Source organism: Cololabis saira, chromosome 9 (assembly GCF_033807715.1).
Source record: "Cololabis saira isolate AMF1-May2022 chromosome 9, fColSai1.1, whole genome shotgun sequence".
Classification (NCBI taxonomy): Eukaryota; Metazoa; Chordata; class Actinopteri; order Beloniformes; family Belonidae; genus Cololabis; species Cololabis saira.
The window spans coordinates 11,972,794-11,991,290 of NC_084595.1; the positions used below are offsets into that span (position 1 = coordinate 11,972,794).

Here is an 18,497-nt window from a genome sequence, read left to right on the forward strand (position 1 = left end):
AATGCTATTTTATTGTCTGAAAAATGGTTCAAATATGTTATTTTGTTATTTGAAAATTTTTTAATTTGTTTTGTTGATGAGAAAATGTTTCTCTATTTTTCTTATTTTTGTGAGGGGGGATATATATTGTTTTTCGGCACTAACTTGTTCTCTATAGCTGACATAACATGAATTACTCCTATGTGGGATCAATAAAGTTCTTATTTTTGCCATCTGAAGAAATTCAATATATTATATTTGGTGCATAACTGTTTCCCAAGTATATTAGTGCGTGTGAATGAGACGTAAAACGTACATTTCTTCGTAGAAAAGGCGCTTTATGAAAATAAGTCCATTCACTTGTATTAGTTACAGCGCAGTCTTGCCACATCCAATATGGCGGCGACGTTGACGTATATATGTCTACGGTTTGACCTCTTACCTACTGTGAGCTCTTGTTGCAGAGACGATCTTTGACGCCGCTCTCCACCTGACAGGTCTGCTCGCGTTATTTCATGTAACCTACTTTAGTTGAGGCGACATGCAGATGCTGCTTTCACTCTCCTGTATTTCAAACGGGGAAAGAGTATAAATTAGTAAATATTCTGGTTGGACACCCGTCTGGACCGCGGAGGATCGAGCAGACATGAAAGTATTTGTGACCTAACGCTGCACAATTTAATGCTCTACTAATTTCCGTAGGTAGTTGGTGTTGGGTTTCTCAGAGCTGCTGGAAACGGGACGCATCCTTTCAAAATAAAAGCCTAAAGAAATATTTAAAATATGTATATGTTTTTAAATTCTTAAATTATCTTTTTTAGAATATCCGATGCTTAATTTAAAGCCCTATATTAGTTTAGATTATATTTATTACACAGTGTAGTCCAGCTGCAAATCCCTTGGAGTTATATTTTGAAATTCCAGGTTTGTGTCTGGGACAGTAAAGAGACTGGTAGTGAACTTGACTGTCATAAGCAGCATGGGTGCCAAAGTAGCTGTGTGCTGCACTGTGTTGTACATCTTGTTGGATAGTGTCATCAGCACCGTGCTGTACATCCACGGATCACACAGGAGCATATTTCTGAAAGATGCCCTGGACTTTAACATCCTCCAGTCTGCCCTGGACCTGTGGGGGACGGTGCTGCTCAGGGGCTCCCTGCTGCTGGGAGCCTCCATCGGGGTGTCCTGGAACAGGCAGGACGGCCCGGCCAGGGTGTCCAAGTCCTTCACTCTCATCCTCCTCGTCTGCATGGTCGTCATCACCTACGCCCTGGCTAAGATGCTGATGCTGAGCGAGCAGGAATCCCTTAAACACCAGCCGTGGTTCCTGAGCCTGGTGGGCTGGACTTGTGCCTCCTCGCTGGGCGTCCTGCTGCTCTGGAGGCAGCTGGGGCACGAGTCCAAGTCAGTGGTGAGCAATCTCAGTGGCAGCAGCCGCTCTGGAGGAGGAGGAAGGGGATCCGAGGACACTGAGAAGCTGGTGGAGACAGCTGGAGAGGAGGAGGAGGAGGAAGGGAGGCAGGACAAGGACAAGAAGGCGAAGGAGAACACCAGCTCTGGGGCGACCCTGGGACGCCTGCTCACCTACTGCAGAAAGGATGCGGGAGTGCTTTCTCTCGCCACCCTGTTCTTGCTCATCTCTGCAGTGTGTGAGTGTCCTTGATTGATTTGATTTATTTAATCACACTCACACATGTGAATTCAATTCAATTCAATTCAGTTTATTTGAGAAGGGACAGTGTACATTCATATACCGTATTTTCTGGACTATAAGCCGCTATTCTTTTCATAGGTTTTGAACTGTGCAGCTTATACAAAGGTGCGGCTATTCTGTGGATTTTTCTTCCACCGCTCGGGCGCTCTAACCGGTATTACAATCAAAACTAAGACAAAATAAATGCAAAGAAGAATACGCTACTTCTTCTTTAGCAAATAGAAGTAGGTAGAAGCAGATTTCAAACAGATAAATAGATAAATAAATACCGGTTATTTTCTCTTGGTTCCCGTTTTAATCAGCAAAGTTGCTGTCGTGTTAAAAGACACTGTTAGGAAAGGATCTATTTAGGTACAAACATGTACATCATTTACAGTTCAAAATCCTTCTGTACATGTAGTAAATATCTAATCTAACAGCATAAATATCTGCGGCTTGCATATCTTTTTTTTTAAATAGAGCGGATGCGGCTTATGTGCAGGTGCGGCTTGTATATATTTTTTTTTATTATTTTTTAAAAAATAGAGTGGGTGCGGCTTATAATACAGGTGCGGCTTGTATATATATATATATATTTTATTATTTTTTAAAAAATAGAGCGGGTGCGGCTTATATACAGGTGCAGCTTATAGTCCAGAAAATACAGTACATTTAAAATTTAAAAATGCAAATGCACCCAATTTTTTCCATTGGCAGTCCCCCGGCTAAAAATATAAAAGAAAGACAAGTTAAACAACAAGTTAGAACAAATACAAATAAAGCGTGCAAAAAGTTTCTGTTCTTGTTATTTTGCTTCTATTTAAGATAGAAGGAACAGGAGAACAACCTGACACATCAATCTTCATACTAACACGATCTTAGACATTTACATATATTACAATAGTGAATACATTACACACATTTCACATTTAGCAGTTCAAAGTTTAGACGGTAAAGTGCCAGAGTAAAAAATTGGTCTCCTGGAGAAGCTATCAAAAGCTTATGGTAGGAGCCAATGAACATAAATACAGTAGACAGGAATACATACATGCACTTGCACTTATATACACACTTAACAATACAACATGCACATTATACTAGACTACCACTTACATTATAACATATCACATTACAAACACTTAACATGAAACATTTAGTGGTCCCAAAGTGTACATTTATATATATGAGCTTAACAATTGTTTCTTTAACTGGTGTTTGAATATAGAGATGGACTGACTTTTTAAGGCTCATCATTCAACTCGTTCCAAATCTGTGTTCCCCGACACACAACACTCATACTTGCTCCCACAAGTTTAAGTTTTTTCCCTATAAGGTGTTTATGTCTCGTATTGTGGGTGTGCTGGGGAACGGAGATTGGGATGAGTTGAGTTAATCTGTGATTCAAACCTGAGACCACCTTCACCTGTGATGTCTTACTGTGCAGTCGTGTAATCATTTGTGTTTTTTCTGCTTTTGGGTACTTTTAGTGGAAACATTTGTTTTTTTTAACAAAAAGACATTGGTTTTTCTTGCCCCACAGGTGAGAAATAAGAACTGAGAGACAGAAACTAATGTATGTTGTCTATCCTCATGCAAGCAGGGGCGTTTATTGGTGATGAACATGTTACATATTAGCTCATGCTTGTCTTGAAATCATCGTTGGCCTTGAGATTTGCTTATATAATCGTTTACCACTTGATGCAAGCATGTGCTGATTATGAAATAGGTGATAATGTACAGTAAAGCAGTCCCCTGATACTGTAAAGCCTCTGTTTCACCTGTCTCCATCTTGCATCAGTTTGTTCTTTCTTTCTTTCTTTCTTTCTTTCTTTCTTTCTTTCTTTCTTTCTTTCTTTCTTTCTTTCTTTCTTTCTTTCTTTCTTTCTTTCTTTCTTTCTTTCTTTCTTTCTTTCTTTCTTTCTTTCTTTCTTTCTTTCTTTCTTTCTTTCAACAAATCTAGTTGATATGTAATTGTTCCGTTGGTTTGACCTGGAAAAGGTAGACTTACTGTTAACTAGGAATGGGCGATATTTTACCGTTCACGATAAACCGTCCAAAAAATTCCCCACGGTAAGAATTTCTCATCTCACGGTAAAAACAATAAATTCCCGTTGATGATGTTTTTGTATAAAGCTGATTTATGGTTCTGCTTTAAATCCACGCACGACGTACGTGAAGGAAGGAAGGAAGGAAGGAAGGAAGGAAGGAAGGAAGGAAGGAAGGAAGGAAGGAAGGAAGGAAGGAAGGAAGGAAGGAAGGAAGGAAGGAAGGAAGGAAGGAAGGAAGGAAGGAAGGAAGGAAGGAAGGAAGGAAGGAAGGAAGGAAGGAAGGAAGGAAGGAAGGAAGGAAGGAAGGAAGGAAGGAAGGAAGGAAGGAAGGAAGGAAGGAAGGAAGGAAGGAAGGAAGGAAGGAAGGAAGGAAGGAAGGAAGGAAGGAAGGAAGGAAGGAAGGAAGGAAGGAAGGAAGGAAGGAAGGAAGGAAGGAAGGAAGGAAGGAAGGAAGGAAGGAAGGAAGGAAGGAAGGAAGGAAGGAAGGAAGGAAGGAAGGAAGGAAGGAAGGAAGGAAGGAAGGAAGGAAGGAAGGAAGGAAGGAAGGAAGGAAGGAAGGAAGGAAGGAAGGAAGGAAGGAAGGAAGGAAGGAAGGAAGGAAGGAAGGAAGGAAGGAAGGAAGGAAGGAAGGAAGGAAGGAAGGAAGGAAGGAAGGACGGACATGAGCCTGAAAGAAGGAAAGAAAGAAAGAAAGAAAGATTCCCGTTGATGACGTGTTTGTGTAACAAACATGGTGGATCTGAGAGCTTGAGTCATTACAGTTTTGCAGTACAGGTGTAACTCATTTAATTGGGTTTTATTAATTCAATTTAATTGGTGTAGTTTAGTAGTATTTAGTATCTTTTAGAGCAGTGATTTGGGGGCTCCAAAGACTGAATGTGGTGATAGATTTATAGTTACAAAGGTGGAGTTGAATTGGTATTTTTTTTTATCGTCATTTTTATCGTTATCGGGATAAATGCCAGAAATTATTGTGATACATTTTTTAGTCCGTACTGCCCATCCCTACTGAGAACATGGTTGTAGATCATAAAGGCTGACGGGAGGGTTCAGTTCTGCCCTGATCTACAAACACAGGTGTGGCCAGCTCCTTTCACACGACTAAAGCAGATGTATAGATAGTATAGTGAACAGTTGCAGGCTGTGTAGAACCCAACACTCACTACTACTAACCACTAATGTGTTTGTGCCCAAATGGACTGAAAAATGTATATCCCATTCTAATGCTGTCTTGTGATTTCTGGCTTTCCCTTCAGGTGAAGCTTTCATTCCCTACTACTATGGGAAGGCCATCGACAGCATCGTTGTTCACCAGAGCATGGAGTACTTTGCTAAACCGGTGGTCACCCTGGCAGCGTTGGCTTTGGTCAGGTGAGCATCTACAGGTGGGCTTTCTATGGTGGTGCCGCTGTGAGTTGATGGGAGCGAGGCAAAGATGTGATCTTTGGTACATTCTCTAAACCAGGGGTTTTCAATTCCGATCCTCGAGCCTCCCTGCCCTACATGTTTTAGATGTTACCCTGCTTCAGCACACCGTGATACAAGTGGCTGTGTCATCAACAGAATTGTGCAGGGCTTGATGACAAGCTAATTAGGACCATTAATTAGAATCAGGTGTGATGATGAAGGGAAACATCTAAAACATGCAGGGCAGGGAGGCCCGAGGACTGGATTTGAAAACCCCTGCTCTAAACAATTACATTCAACTTTGAGACAAGAGAAGCTATAAGCAGGTTTGGGAGGTCTGCAGAATCTACAGGACTGTCTCAGAAAATTAGAATATTGTGATAAAGTTCTTTATTTTCTGTAATGCAATTAAAAAAAACAAACATGTCATACATTCTGGATTCATTACAAATCAACTGAAATATTGCAAGCCTTTTATTATTTTAATATTCCTGATTATGGTTTACAGTTTAAGATTAAGATTCCCAGAATATTCTCATTTTTTGGGATAGGATATTTGAGTTTTGAGCAGCAATATTAAAATAATAAAAGGCTTGCAATATTTCAGTTGATTTGTAATGAATGCAGAATGTATGACATTTTTGCATTACGGAAAATAAAGGACTTTATCACAATATTCAAATTTTCTGAGACAGTCCTGTAAAGCCAGCGTTAGTTTTCCGGGAAACTAAAGTCTTTTATTTCCACTGGCTAGATCTCCATGGCAACCCACGCTGAACTAATGACCAGCTACGTGATGGAAAAGCACTTAAATGTCATCAGGCACTCAAGTATTGAGTATTGATGTCTCACGTCAGATTGATTGTTGAACGAATGACAGATTCAGTAATTTAATAGTCATCTTAAAACTCAGTCAGTACATTTACGCAGTAGTTTAATTTCAACCAGAGTCCAAAATCAACACATTTGACCAGAGAAATCTTAAACCATCCAAACCTGCGGAGCCGAATGAGAAGCCAGGAGAGAAGCTTTATACCCACAGTTACACCAACTGGGGGTCTGTTACTATGGGATGCACTAAGGTCGAATATGCCTTCACATTTTGTCTTGATTTACCAGCAAACTTCTGATTTCAATAGATAAATCACGTACAGACCAGAATGTATGTCAGAGAATATTCAGTGTGAGACCTGCACGTTTGGGGGTTTCTGTGCAGCTGCCCCACGTTAGCAGCAGCATTGAGAGGTTACTATATTACACAGAATATTTGATGCTAAATGGACCATCTTTTAAAGAAAGCCTAGCTTAATTAAACTTGCTTTGTAGTAAAACCCTCAGGACTGAAAAGCAGCATTGGAGATTCAGCAACACTTCAGGTTTACAGCATCACTAATGGGTCACGTCATACTGAGGTGCGTTGCCATGGCAATGTTTTCTAGAAACCTCGCCTGTTCACATCGCAGGATGTGTTTGAGCTTGGAATATGATTCTCTTGTGTTCAGTTTTTTGCTCTTTTTTGCCTAAATACATCTAAGGAAGGATAAGGAAATATTAACCCAAGATAACCTTCCTCTCACGTGATTCACCCGATTATTCTGAAGCCTTTAGTATTAGTATTGTTGTGTCTTTGTCTGTATCTGATAATAATGATGTCACCCAGCTCATTAGATGATTAAGAAAGTTAATTGAAAGAAAATAACCAAACAACTGATAAATATCAAGAAAATTGACAAATAGTAGAGCTGTTTGATCTTGGAAAAAAACATGATCAAAATTATTTCAGTTAACATTTGAATCATGATTATTTTAAAAGATGATCCAGTGATTTAAAAAAGAAAAATTTTAACTTTATTGAACTTTATTGAAGTTTCAACTTTGAATTCTAATTGGGGACTACATATGATTTCAGACTAAACAACAATGATTGGAGTAAAAGCAAGTGCTCAGATAATCCATTCAACATGTTCACCAGGAACACCAGTGTGACACCAGAAGCTCTCAGCTTCTACTACACTGCAAGCAAAAATTCAAAATCTTAACAAGAATATTTGTCCTATTTCTAGTTAAAATGTCAAATTTTTAGTAAAACAAATCTCATTACACTTAAGACAAGACTCAAAAACTCAAAAAACAACAATTTTCACCTGTTTCAAGTAGATTTTCACTTAAAATAAGTAGAAAAATCTGCCAGTGGAACAAGATTTTTTTTGCTTGTAATGAGAAGATAAATCTTGTCCCACTGGCAGATTTTTCTACTTATTTCAAGTGAAAATTTACTTGAAACAGGTGAAAATTTTCAAATAACAAGTTATTTTTCTGGTAATGACTGAGCAATCAGCAAAACTTATGACATCCTTCAGGTTCTCAATGAAATGACAACTTACCTGGTGACTAATTCTAACCGTTGGCTGCACCTACCTGTCCCTCTAAAGAGGCAGAATCACAGGGAACTCTACAAACCACTTATCTGTGTGAGGTACTTTTTTTGTGATTGCACAATGGATGGCAATGAGAAAGACAGAATGGATGACTAAAGACAAAGGCACCATGAGGAAAGGCAGTGGGCTCGGAAAAAGAGTTAAGAAGCAATAATAACAGATACTAAGGCTTGTAGCACCCTATAATGTAATAATTTCCTGAAAATGTAATGACGCCTGAAAATGTGATCAAATTTGCACTTAACGCATACGAAAATGTAATAAAACGCAATAATGTAATAACTTCCCCAATAATGTAATAAAATATCCTGACGGATATTTTAATAACATTTTTACCAATAATGTAATACCTTATTACGTTATTGGGAATTTATTACATGGAACTCAAAGTCTGCAATTTAACCCAATAGTCATTCTGATGTTTCAAATCCAGTGTATATAACATTCTTAGATACTTTAAACACAAAATGTAGAACTCTGGACTGAAAATGAACATCATTTGTCAAGTATTACATTATCAGTTTTGGGAAGAAAAAAAAAGATCCATCTGAAAATGTAATAAATTCCCAATAATGTAATAAGGTGTTACATTATTGGTAAAAATGTTATTACAATATCAGTCAGGATATGTTATTACATTATTGGTGAAGTTATTACATTATTGGATTTTATTACATTTTATTGAGTTAAATGCAAATTTTATTACATTTTCAGGAAATTATTACATTATAGGGTGAAATTATTACATTATATTAATATTATAATAATATTATATTAATATTATTGTTAAGATTTTGAGTTTTTGCAGTGTATGTCATATTTCTCTGCTTAGTCTTTCTGTAAACCGCTGCCCTCCTTTACCTGACCGTCTTCTGTTTTCTTACCTCCCAGTTCACTTGCCATGGGAGTGCGAGGAGGAGTTTTCACCCTCACATTCGCAAGATTAAACCTTCGACTCAGAAGTCACCTCTTCAGACACCTGATGAAGCAAGAAATAGCCTTTTATGACGAAAACCACACCGGTAAGGTGGAGTGGAAGCAGCTCAAAGCTCTCCAAGTCCTCCATGTGCGTAACTGATTCCTGCGTTCCTCTGACGTCCCTCTAACAAACCCACGTCACCCTGCAGGCGACATCCTTTCCCGCCTGTCGGCCGACACCACCCAGGTGAGCGACCTCATCTCTCAGAACGTCAACGTGTTCCTGCGGAGCACCGTCAAAGGCGCCGGCATCTTCATCTTCATGTTTGGGATGTCCTGGAAGCTCACGATGGTCACCATAATGGGATTCCCGTTCATCGGCCTCGTCTCTAAAGTTTACGGCGATTACTACAAGGCAATGCACTTTTCTGTCTGTTTTCAGCCATCTCTTGTAATCTCATTCAAATCACATCGGACCTCATGTAGCTGGGCAACAGGGGCAATTTAAATCCATCATATAATCACCCATTTACAACAGAAGCAACATTTAATTTTGAAGAACTGTACCAATAAAAAAACGTCCCGTTTGAATTTGATGGCTGTAACACATCTTGAAGAAACTGCAGACAGGCCGGTGTTTACCAGGGGCAGCATCCGCTCATCTCACAACGACGAGCCCTTCACAACTGGGGAGAAGTGTGGGAGCGTAGACTACTACATCAAATCCTATTTTGATCTGACTTCTGTTTGACCTCAGTCCATTTTTAATGAACTTTAGTTCAAGGAGGACACGTTTGTCTGACCCAGAGACTGGAGTGTTCCTGATCCCACGCAGGGAATTTCATTCTGGAGTCGCGTCCAGTCATGTTGTGAAATACTGCTATCAAATTCAAAATCAGTTAATACTTAGTATTTACAATATCCCAAAATAATTAAATCAGTTCCAGATTGTAGTTTAAAGGTGACCTATTATGAAAAACACGTTTTTTCTTGCTTTAACATATATAGGACTGTCTCAGAAAATTAGAATATTGTGATAAAGTTCTTTATGTTCTGTAATGCAATTTAAAAAAAACAAAAATGTCATACATTCTGGATTCATTACAAATCAACTGAAATATTGCAAGCCTTTTATTATTTTAATATTGCTGATTATGGCTTACAGTTTGAGATTAAGATTCTCAGAATATAAGAATAGAATATCTCAGAATATATTAAGCTGTAAGCCATGATCAGCAATATTAAAATAATAAAAGGCTTGCAATATTTCAGTTGATTTGTAATGAATCCAGAATGTATGACATTTTTGTTTTTGTAATTGCATTACAGAAAATCACAATATTCAAATTTTCTGAGACAGTCCTGTATAAAGTGGTCTCCCCTCAGCCTGCCAACTCAGAGAAGGAAGAGAGAGAAAGAAAGAAAGAAAGAAAGAAAGAAAGAAAGAAAGAAAGAAAGAAAGAAAGAAATGAGCGAGAAAAGAGGATAAATTCCCGTTGATATGTTTTTGTGTAACAAATATGGCGGATCTGAGAGCGAGATAGATTTATAGTTAAAAAGGTGGAGTTGAATTGGTATTTTTTTAATCGTCATTTTTATCGTTATCGGGATAAATGCCAGAAATTATCGTGATACATTTTTTAGTCCATACCGCCCATCCCTAGTGTAGAGTGCTATTTAATATTGTTACGATTACTATTTGTTCCAGAAACTGACAAAGGAGGTGCAGACAACCCTTGCAGAGGCCAATAAAGTTGCTGAAGAAACCATCTCAGCCATGCGGACCGTCCGGAGCTTTGCCAACGAGAGCGGGGAGGCCGACTCCTACTGCGCCAAGCTCCACGACATGTACCAGCTGAACAAAAAACAGGCCCTGGCGTACGCCTGCTACGTGTGGTCCACTAGTGTAGGTGCCTGCAGTGGCCACAGAAACCCTCCTCTGGTGGCAGGTGTCTGTACTCTCACGTACACGTTAGTGCACGAGTGTCAGCAGAGTGTGTGAGTGTGTGTGTGTGTTCTGCAGATCTCGGAGCTCGCTCTTGAAGTGGCTATTCTCTACTACGGAGGCCACCTCGTGGTCAGCGGGCAGATGAGCAGCGGCGCCTTGATTTCTTTCTTCATATACATGCTTGAGCTGGGAGAATGTCTTGAGGTGTGTGGAACATGTATAAAAAAAAACAAGAGAAAAAGATAAGAGAAACAAATACAGGTGGGCATTCCACCTCATAAAGAAAAGAAAAAGACATCAAAAAACATATTTCAGTTACATGTTCGAAAAGGAGTGGGAGGAAGTATAAACTTATTTAATCCCACCCCCTTTCCACAACTAAACATAAATTATATGCCTGTATTTACGTTTTCTACTATACACTAATTTGTATAAATAAATATATATCATTTTTACAAAAATAACCTGTTTAATACCAAATGTAAGCTCAATCATAAATATAATATACAGTAACTATGATATAAATATAATGTGACTATGATATAAATATAACTATGATATAAATATAATACGTATATCTATACAAACATACAAAAACAACATGACGAAATAGCAAAACACACTCAGCTGCTAATCTTTAAACACAGTCTTCACTTTTATACCTCAAATAAACTGTGTCTTTATATTTCTTCTTAAATTGTTTTATGTTTGTACATTCTTTTAACTCCGAATTCAAATCATTCCACAGTTTGATTCCAAAAACTGATACACAAAAACTTATTTTTGTTGTACGCACAAATAAAGATTTGAAGTTTAGGTTTCCCCTTAAATGATAACCCCCTTCCCTCCCAATAAATAATTTCTGAATGTTATCAGGTAGTGAATGATTTTTTGCTTTAAACATTATTTGTGCAGATTGAAATTGAAAGTCGTGCCTTGCTTCACCTACAGAACATTGCCTCAGTGTACACGGGCCTCATGCAGGGAGTTGGAGCTGCTGAAAAGGTTTTCGAGTATCTGGACAGGAAGCCCGAGCACCCGGCCGAGGGCACGGAGACTCCGGTCATATGCAGCGGCCTGGTTGAATTCAGGGACATCACCTTTGCTTACCCGACACGCCCTGAGATTAACATCCTTCAGGTTTGTTCTGCCGGATATTGCCCCAACACTCTTGATAATTACTATGTGAAGAGTCACACGACACAGAGGTTGGTACTCCGCCTTCTCCTTCAAATATATCCGCTCTTTCAGGTAGCACTTATGCATTTAGGCAAGGCAAGTTTATTTATATAGAACAATTCAACACAAGGTCGTTCAAAGTGCTTTACATTGACATTAAAAGCAGCAAGACATAATTAGACAGTAAATAACAAATAAGATTGAAAAAATTAAGAATAAGATGATAAGAAAAGAAGTAAAATAATAAAAAGCACAAGCTGTTAAAAATAAGGGCAGTAGAGTACAGCAGGTATTTAATTTAAGAGTACGGTTCAGTAAACAGTAATGTTTTTAGTCCTGATTTAAAGGAGCTGACAGTTGGAGCAGACCTCAGGTCTACAGGAAGTTTGTTCCACCGGTGAGGAGCAGAATAACTGAACGCTGCCTCACCTTGCTTGGTTCTGGTTCTTGGGAAACACAACAAACCAGATCCAGATGAACCTCAGGGGTCTGGGAGCTTCATAGGAACTAACAGATCAAGCATGTATTTTGGTCCAAGACCATTCAGGTCTTTGTAGACCAGCAGTAAGATTTTAAACTCTATCCTTTGACTCACTGGAAGCCAGTGGAGTGATTTCATGACCGGTGTAATGTGGTCCAGTTTCCTGGTGTTTGTAAGGATTCTGGCGGCAGCTTCTGGATCAGCTGCAGCTGCCTGATTGATTTCTTGTTAAGGCCTGTAAAGATGCCATTGCAATAATCCAACCTACTGAAAATGAATGCATGAATACGTTTTTCAATGTCTTGTTTAGACAGAAACCCCTTAAATTAAGCAATGTTTTTTAGGTGGTAATAGGCAGATTTAGTGATAAACTTTAGATGGCTGTTGAAGTTCAGGTCTGAGTCAATAATTACGCCAAGATTTCTGGCTTGATTTGTAGCTGTCAATGACATGGAGCCAAGGTGAGCGTTGATCTTTCATCTTTCATTTTTAGGGACAAAAATGATCACCTCTGTCTTTTCTGCATTTAGCTGGAGAAAATTCTGGCACATCCACTCATTGATTTGGTGAATACAGTTACTCAATGAGATCAGGGGCCTGTAGTCATGTGGTGACACTGAAATATAGTGTTGTGTGTCATCGGCATAAGTGTGGTGGGAAATGTTGTGATGTTCCATAATCTGAGCTAGCGGTAGCATATAGATGTTGAATAGAAACGGTCCGAGAATAGACCCTTGAGGAACCCCACATGTGATCTTGGTTCTCTTAGACTCATGGTTTCCAATTGACACAAAAAAGGCCCTATCTTGCAAGTAATATTTGAAGCACAGTGCCGGTAAGTCCCACCCACTTTTCCAATCTGCTGAGAAGAATGTTATGATCAACTGTGTCAAATGCAGCACTGAGATCCAGTAATACCAGAACAGAGGATTTGCCTGCATCATTATTCAGATGAATATCATTTAGGACTTTGATGAGTACAGTCTCAGTGCTGTGGTGTGCCTGAAATCCAGACTGAAATGCGTTAAAAAGGTTGTTTTGCATCATAAAAGCATGGATTTGCTGGAAAACAACCTTTTCAATGATTTTCCCCAAAAATGGCTGATTTGATATTGGCCTATAGTTACTGTAAAGTGTTGTAGCATACAAATACCTCCTAGGTACCTGCTTACTGGACAAAAATCAGCTTTTGAGTGGTTCCTTCTGCAGGGCGTGTCGTTTACTCTGCGGCCCGGTGAGGTCACCGCCCTGGTGGGGCCTTCAGGCAGCGGGAAGAGTTCCTGCGTGAGTCTGCTGGAAAACTTCTACCTCCCACAACAAGGCCAAGTGCTGCTGGATGGAAAGCCTGTCAACACCTTCCAGCACGACTATCTTCACTCCAAGGTGAACCAACATCGCGTTTACAGTTAATACACGCTAGAGGGGATTGAGATCACTATCATTTTCTTACCCGCCTCAGACTGTGTTAAGACTTTTGTTTCAAAGCGTTATTCAGCCTTTCAGCAGTTAATCCGAGCATCATCCAGCTCGGCTCTGGTGTATTCCTGGACTGGACAGTATGTGCGTCCGTGTTGCAAGAAAAGCAGAACAGACGTTAAATTATCTTTTGTACTGCAATGCATCTGGAAGAGCGTGTGGTTTGAAATTAAAAAGACCGTGATCATTTCTCAGAATAACAAAAGATCTATTATCTCTTGTGGAATGACCCAATGAGACCTGAACATAACATATAGGAATGCTGAATCAAGATCAAGATTTGATTTGATGTGATTTCTATATTGATTTGGGTTAGTGTTATTAAAACTGTTTTTTGAGCTGTTGAATTATATGACTGTAGTTATGCAACATATTAATACTAGTATTATATTGAGATTAAACAGCAAGTATTGGCAGCTCATGATGCTGTAAGGACCAATCACAGAATAATGATATAACTGCTTCAGAAACATTGTGTGGGACAGAATTACTAAACAGATCCAGGGCAGCAAACAGAGGACGTATGAAATCGCTTTTCATTTTTACCACATTCCGTTTAAATTTTTTCAATTTTTGGTCTATTTCGGTTTTTAATTTTTGAGAATTTGGTTGTTAGCATTTTATGCAAATGTAACCCCAAGACAGTATATAAAGTAATGAAATATAGACAATTTATGCAATTATAACTGAAAACTTTAATGTTTTCATACCTTTAAACATATTTAAAGGCAAAAACATCGCACCAATTATTCTTGTGTCCAACAAAAAATTCCTTTTTTGGGCATAATCAAAAAAATACCAAAAGTTGTAATGATGAAAAAAAAATCGATCTTTAGACATACGAATCGATTTTTAGGAATTAATATGAGAATCGATTTAGAATCAGAAAATGGCCTAATATTGGGCTTTGTAGATGAATACAACAATCAGTCATCAGATTAAGTCATTTTTCTAAAGCCTCTGTTTGTTATCGTGTGCCTGCAGGTGGCTCTGGTCGGCCAGGAGCCGGTGCTGTTCGCCAGGACGGTTACAGAGAACATCACCTACGGACTCACTGACATCCCCGCGGAGGCTGTGGTGCAGGCTGCCGTCAAGGCTAATGCTCATGATTTCGTCGCTGCCCTCCCTAAGGGCTTTGACACAAGTAATTACTAAGTCTTTTTCATTAGTAAGAGAGTCGGTGCTACACTGCGTGTTAATGAAAATGGCCTCCGAGCTTAGAAGACACAGCTGCAGAACTGGGCAGATGGAAAATCTAACAAATGCACCAACTAACACCTTATGTTGATTTGTGTTGTTTCTTTTCCCCCTGAGGTGTTGGAGAAAAGGGCACGCAGTTGTCAGGGGGACAGAAACAAAGGGTGGCCATTGCGCGAGCACTCATCCGAAACCCAAGAGTTCTGATCCTGGACGAGGCTACCAGTGCTCTGGATGCAGAAAGTGAACATATCGTAAGTGAAGATCCACGTCTGTCCGATCTCAATGACAACTAGAGTGCAAAGGTTGGCTATAGCCGTGTATAGAGGGAATGCATTGACGTCACTTCCCCACTGGACCACGCCCCCTTACTCGCCTTACTCGAGTGGCAAAACATCAGCAAAAATGGCTGCAGCTAGTGGAAAAGACGGGATAACAGCCGATTATCGGCTTAAATTAAAGGCAGTTGGACTTGACAGTGCAGTCAACCCCAAAGTTACAGTTACCCCAAGAACCAGTGGTCCATGGACATTAATATTTGGCCACGAATCGAGCTTCCTGATATTTATACAGGACTGTCTCAGAAAATTTGAATATTGTGATTTTCTGTAATGCAATTACAAAAACAAAAATGTCATACATTCTGGATTCATTACAAATCAACTGAAATGTTGCAAGCCTTTTATTATTTTAATATTGCTGATCAAGAAAACTCAAATATCCTATCTCAAAAAAATAGAATATTCTGGGAATCTTAATCTTAAACTGTAAACCATAATCAGCAATATTAAAATATTAAAAGGCTTGCAATATTTCAGTTGATTTGTAATGAATCCAGAATGTATGACATTTTTGTTTTTTAATTGCATTACAGAAAATAAAGAACTTTATCACAATATTCTAATTTTCTGAGACAGTCCTGTATATGTACTTAATTTCTGCCGGGGAAATACACGAAGCATCAAGTCTTGACGCTTGATCCTACTTCAAGGCAGGATTTGTTGGGGGACACCGAACTTTATGATTTGACCGTTTAACGTTAGCTACCCAAAAATCCAACATTACCTGATACAAAATGGGAACCGCAAATCCACGTTTCGGTGCCTGAAATCCAGTTGTTTCTGTGATTTGCAGTGACCCATTTCTCTCTCTCTTAAGCTTATTTTTCTTCAGTCTGTAAAACTCCTGCTAAATCTATGAGTACAGTCGATCCCACAACAGCTCTTTCCCATTTTAGATGTTTTCGAGTTGCTCAAACTGAGAGTTTACGCTACCACTCAGTGGGTGTAACCCGCTGTGAAGTCGCCCCTGTGACGTCATGTGCATTCCCTCTATACGTGCTATCTTAGGAGAAGGATCCATTATGGCTTAGCTGATTTGTCCTATTGCTCTGTGAATCAGGTTCAACAGGCCCTGAACAACATCATGCAGGAGCACACAGTGTTGGTGATCGCCCACCGGCTCAGCACGGTGGAGAAGGCGGACAACATCATTGTGATTGACAAGGGCTGTGTGGCTGAACAGGGGTCCCACAGCCAGCTGATGGCCAACGCTGGGCTGTACTGCAAGCTGGTGCAGAGGCAGGTCCTGGGCATCGAGACCGGGGACGAGGTCCTCAACCCGTCCAAAAACCTCCGCCGGACGTCTGACGGAGAATGCCAGAGGAGAAGAAAAAGCAGCAGCGGCGCCAGCGAGTCTGACCACAGCATGCGCTACTGAGGAGGAGAGCGAGGAAGTGACACTGGACAGGTGGTTGCTAGTCAGCCATTCAGCTTAAGTACTGTGATTGGCAAAGAGAGGAAACAACTTAGATCATGACATGCATCCAAACACACAACCAAGTTCCAAGGTCAGGAATGTTTCACTGGGGAGTCTGTCTAGTTACAAAACCAGTGGCATTACTGTGCTAGAAGTACCTAGCTGAATGTATGAACAAGTATGAAGAAGGGATGGCATCGCCACTGGAAAACAAACAAAAAACTTGAATGAATGGCTACTACATTAGCTGTAAAATCAGCTTGAAGAAAACACAACATGCTGCTGTCGATGTACCGTTTTCATATTTATCAATACAAAGATATTCCTCAGGATGAGGAATATCTTTGAAGATTTTCCTCAGGATTTAGTTTTGCCTTTACATCGTTCCCACAGTGGAGGAAGTGCAGTGTTTCATTGGAAGACATTGTTTTTAGTGAACATGCTGTTGGCAGAATAAGCGCGGAGACGGGCGCTTTTCTCTGCTGGACGGAAGCACGGAGCAGATGTAACGTGGAGGGTAAATCAGGACACTACAGATGGAGAATGTATTTGTATCAAGTACTGTAAATTGAAAAGTATATGCAACGAAACACAGTAAAAACATATTGGTTGTATTCTTTCTCCCCACAAACATGTTTATATCATGACTTACGCTACGCTGATCTTTCAGCAGAAGGGGCCATGAAGCAGGAGGTGAATCTGCAGGATGTGTTGGGCCCACCATCTCCGTATTATACCTTTAAGGTATAATACGATAAATTGACATAAATCCATTGTGCATAGTTGTTACAGTTTTTTTCTGCAGTGGAAAAAAATAACTGTTGGGATTATCCACTTTCCTTGGAACCATTGGGACTATTTATTAGACACCAAGCACCGGCGACCTCTTTTTAAAGGGGACATATTATTAAACTAAATTATTTTATTTTCTTCCCTTGGGCACATTTATTTGGGTGTCTGAGAACACTTCCACCGAAGAAACTCTGACAAAAGACAGCCTGATCGTTTTGTTCGTGGGCAGCTTCAACTCATTCAGAGAGCGATTGAGATTTGCAGAACGCTGTGACATCACAGACCCAGAGCTCAGCAAGGTTACCCTTACTCCCTATTTATTTTTTTTACATCTACTCACCTCATTGATTTAACTTGGCAACGCTGTAACAACAAACTGAGAAAGAGAACATGCAGATAAGTGGCTGACTCCAACCCCATTAAATCATCTGCTGGGAAGAAAACAAGGATTGTGAAAATGACTGGACATCCCTCCGTGGCCTCACCTACAGATGCCCCGAGGTCGAGGAGAGGCTTTGAAGCTTCTTGTTTCCTTGTGCTGCATGGGACCATGATGAAATTGCACTGAATGAGCAGTACCAGGACGGCAGCTGGAACACACATACTGTACCCTTTGTCGGTCAAAGCTATCCATGGCTTCCAGCTCCTCCAGGCAATCCACACGGAAGGAGCTGCAAAGCTGCCGGAAAACATTTGCTCTGGAATATCCCTTTCAAATGTTGTTTTGGTGGAAAAAAATCATAAATGACCACTGTGTTTACCCAAAACTAGGTTAGTAAAAAGTGAAGACTTGGCTTTGCACCATGACCAAATGCCAACAATGTATCTTCCCGGCTGAATCTAAACCGGGAGGTAGCAAGAACTGCAGTTCATCGACGAGCTGGTGGAAGCTGACTCTAAAAAGGAACATTGACTCCAATGTTAAAATGTCTAACTTTGCTGCAAAAATAAACATGTTTAGAGTCTGGTTCAAAAAGTGCCTTTGGTGTCCATTGCTAGATTTCACATGCATAGCAACTGTATAGGGGAAAAAGTTGGGTAAAGTTATATAAAGTGCAGTATAATATGGGCAGGAATATGTGCCACTAGAAACTGAATTTGAGTTATTAATGCGTGGCTACGCATTATTTTATTTTTTCAAATGTCACCAGAGGGGCTCCGTAGAAATGGAGAAAACACAATA

General features: G+C 39.8%; 1 protein-coding gene across 1 annotated transcript; it reads left to right on the top strand.

Annotated features, from left to right (window-relative positions):
* The first annotated feature begins 449 nt into the window (after nt 1–449).
* On the top strand, nt 450–18,290 carry abcb9 (ATP-binding cassette, sub-family B (MDR/TAP), member 9). The gene is made up of 11 exons (XM_061730498.1): nt 450–1,628; nt 4,977–5,091; nt 8,457–8,587; nt 8,693–8,898; nt 10,192–10,389; nt 10,507–10,635; nt 11,383–11,571; nt 13,301–13,474; nt 14,552–14,711; nt 14,882–15,018; nt 16,166–18,290. The coding sequence occupies exons 1-11, from the start codon at nt 959–961 to the stop codon at nt 16,481–16,483; spliced, it is 2,427 nt and encodes an 808-aa protein (XP_061586482.1). The 5' UTR covers nt 450–958; the 3' UTR covers nt 16,484–18,290.
* Nucleotides 18,291–18,497: the final 207 nt, after the last annotated feature.

Coding starts and splice junctions, on each gene's coding strand:
- abcb9 (XM_061730498.1), top strand. CDS start 959: ATGGGTGCCAAAGTAGCTGTGTGCTGCACTGTGTTGTACATCTTGTTG. Junction 11,572..13,300: donor CTGAGATTAACATCCTTCAG/GTTTGTTCTGCC, acceptor TTCCTTCTGCAG/GGCGTGTCGTTTACTCTGCG. Junction 15,019..16,165: donor ATGCAGAAAGTGAACATATC/GTAAGTGAAGAT, acceptor TCTGTGAATCAG/GTTCAACAGGCCCTGAACAA.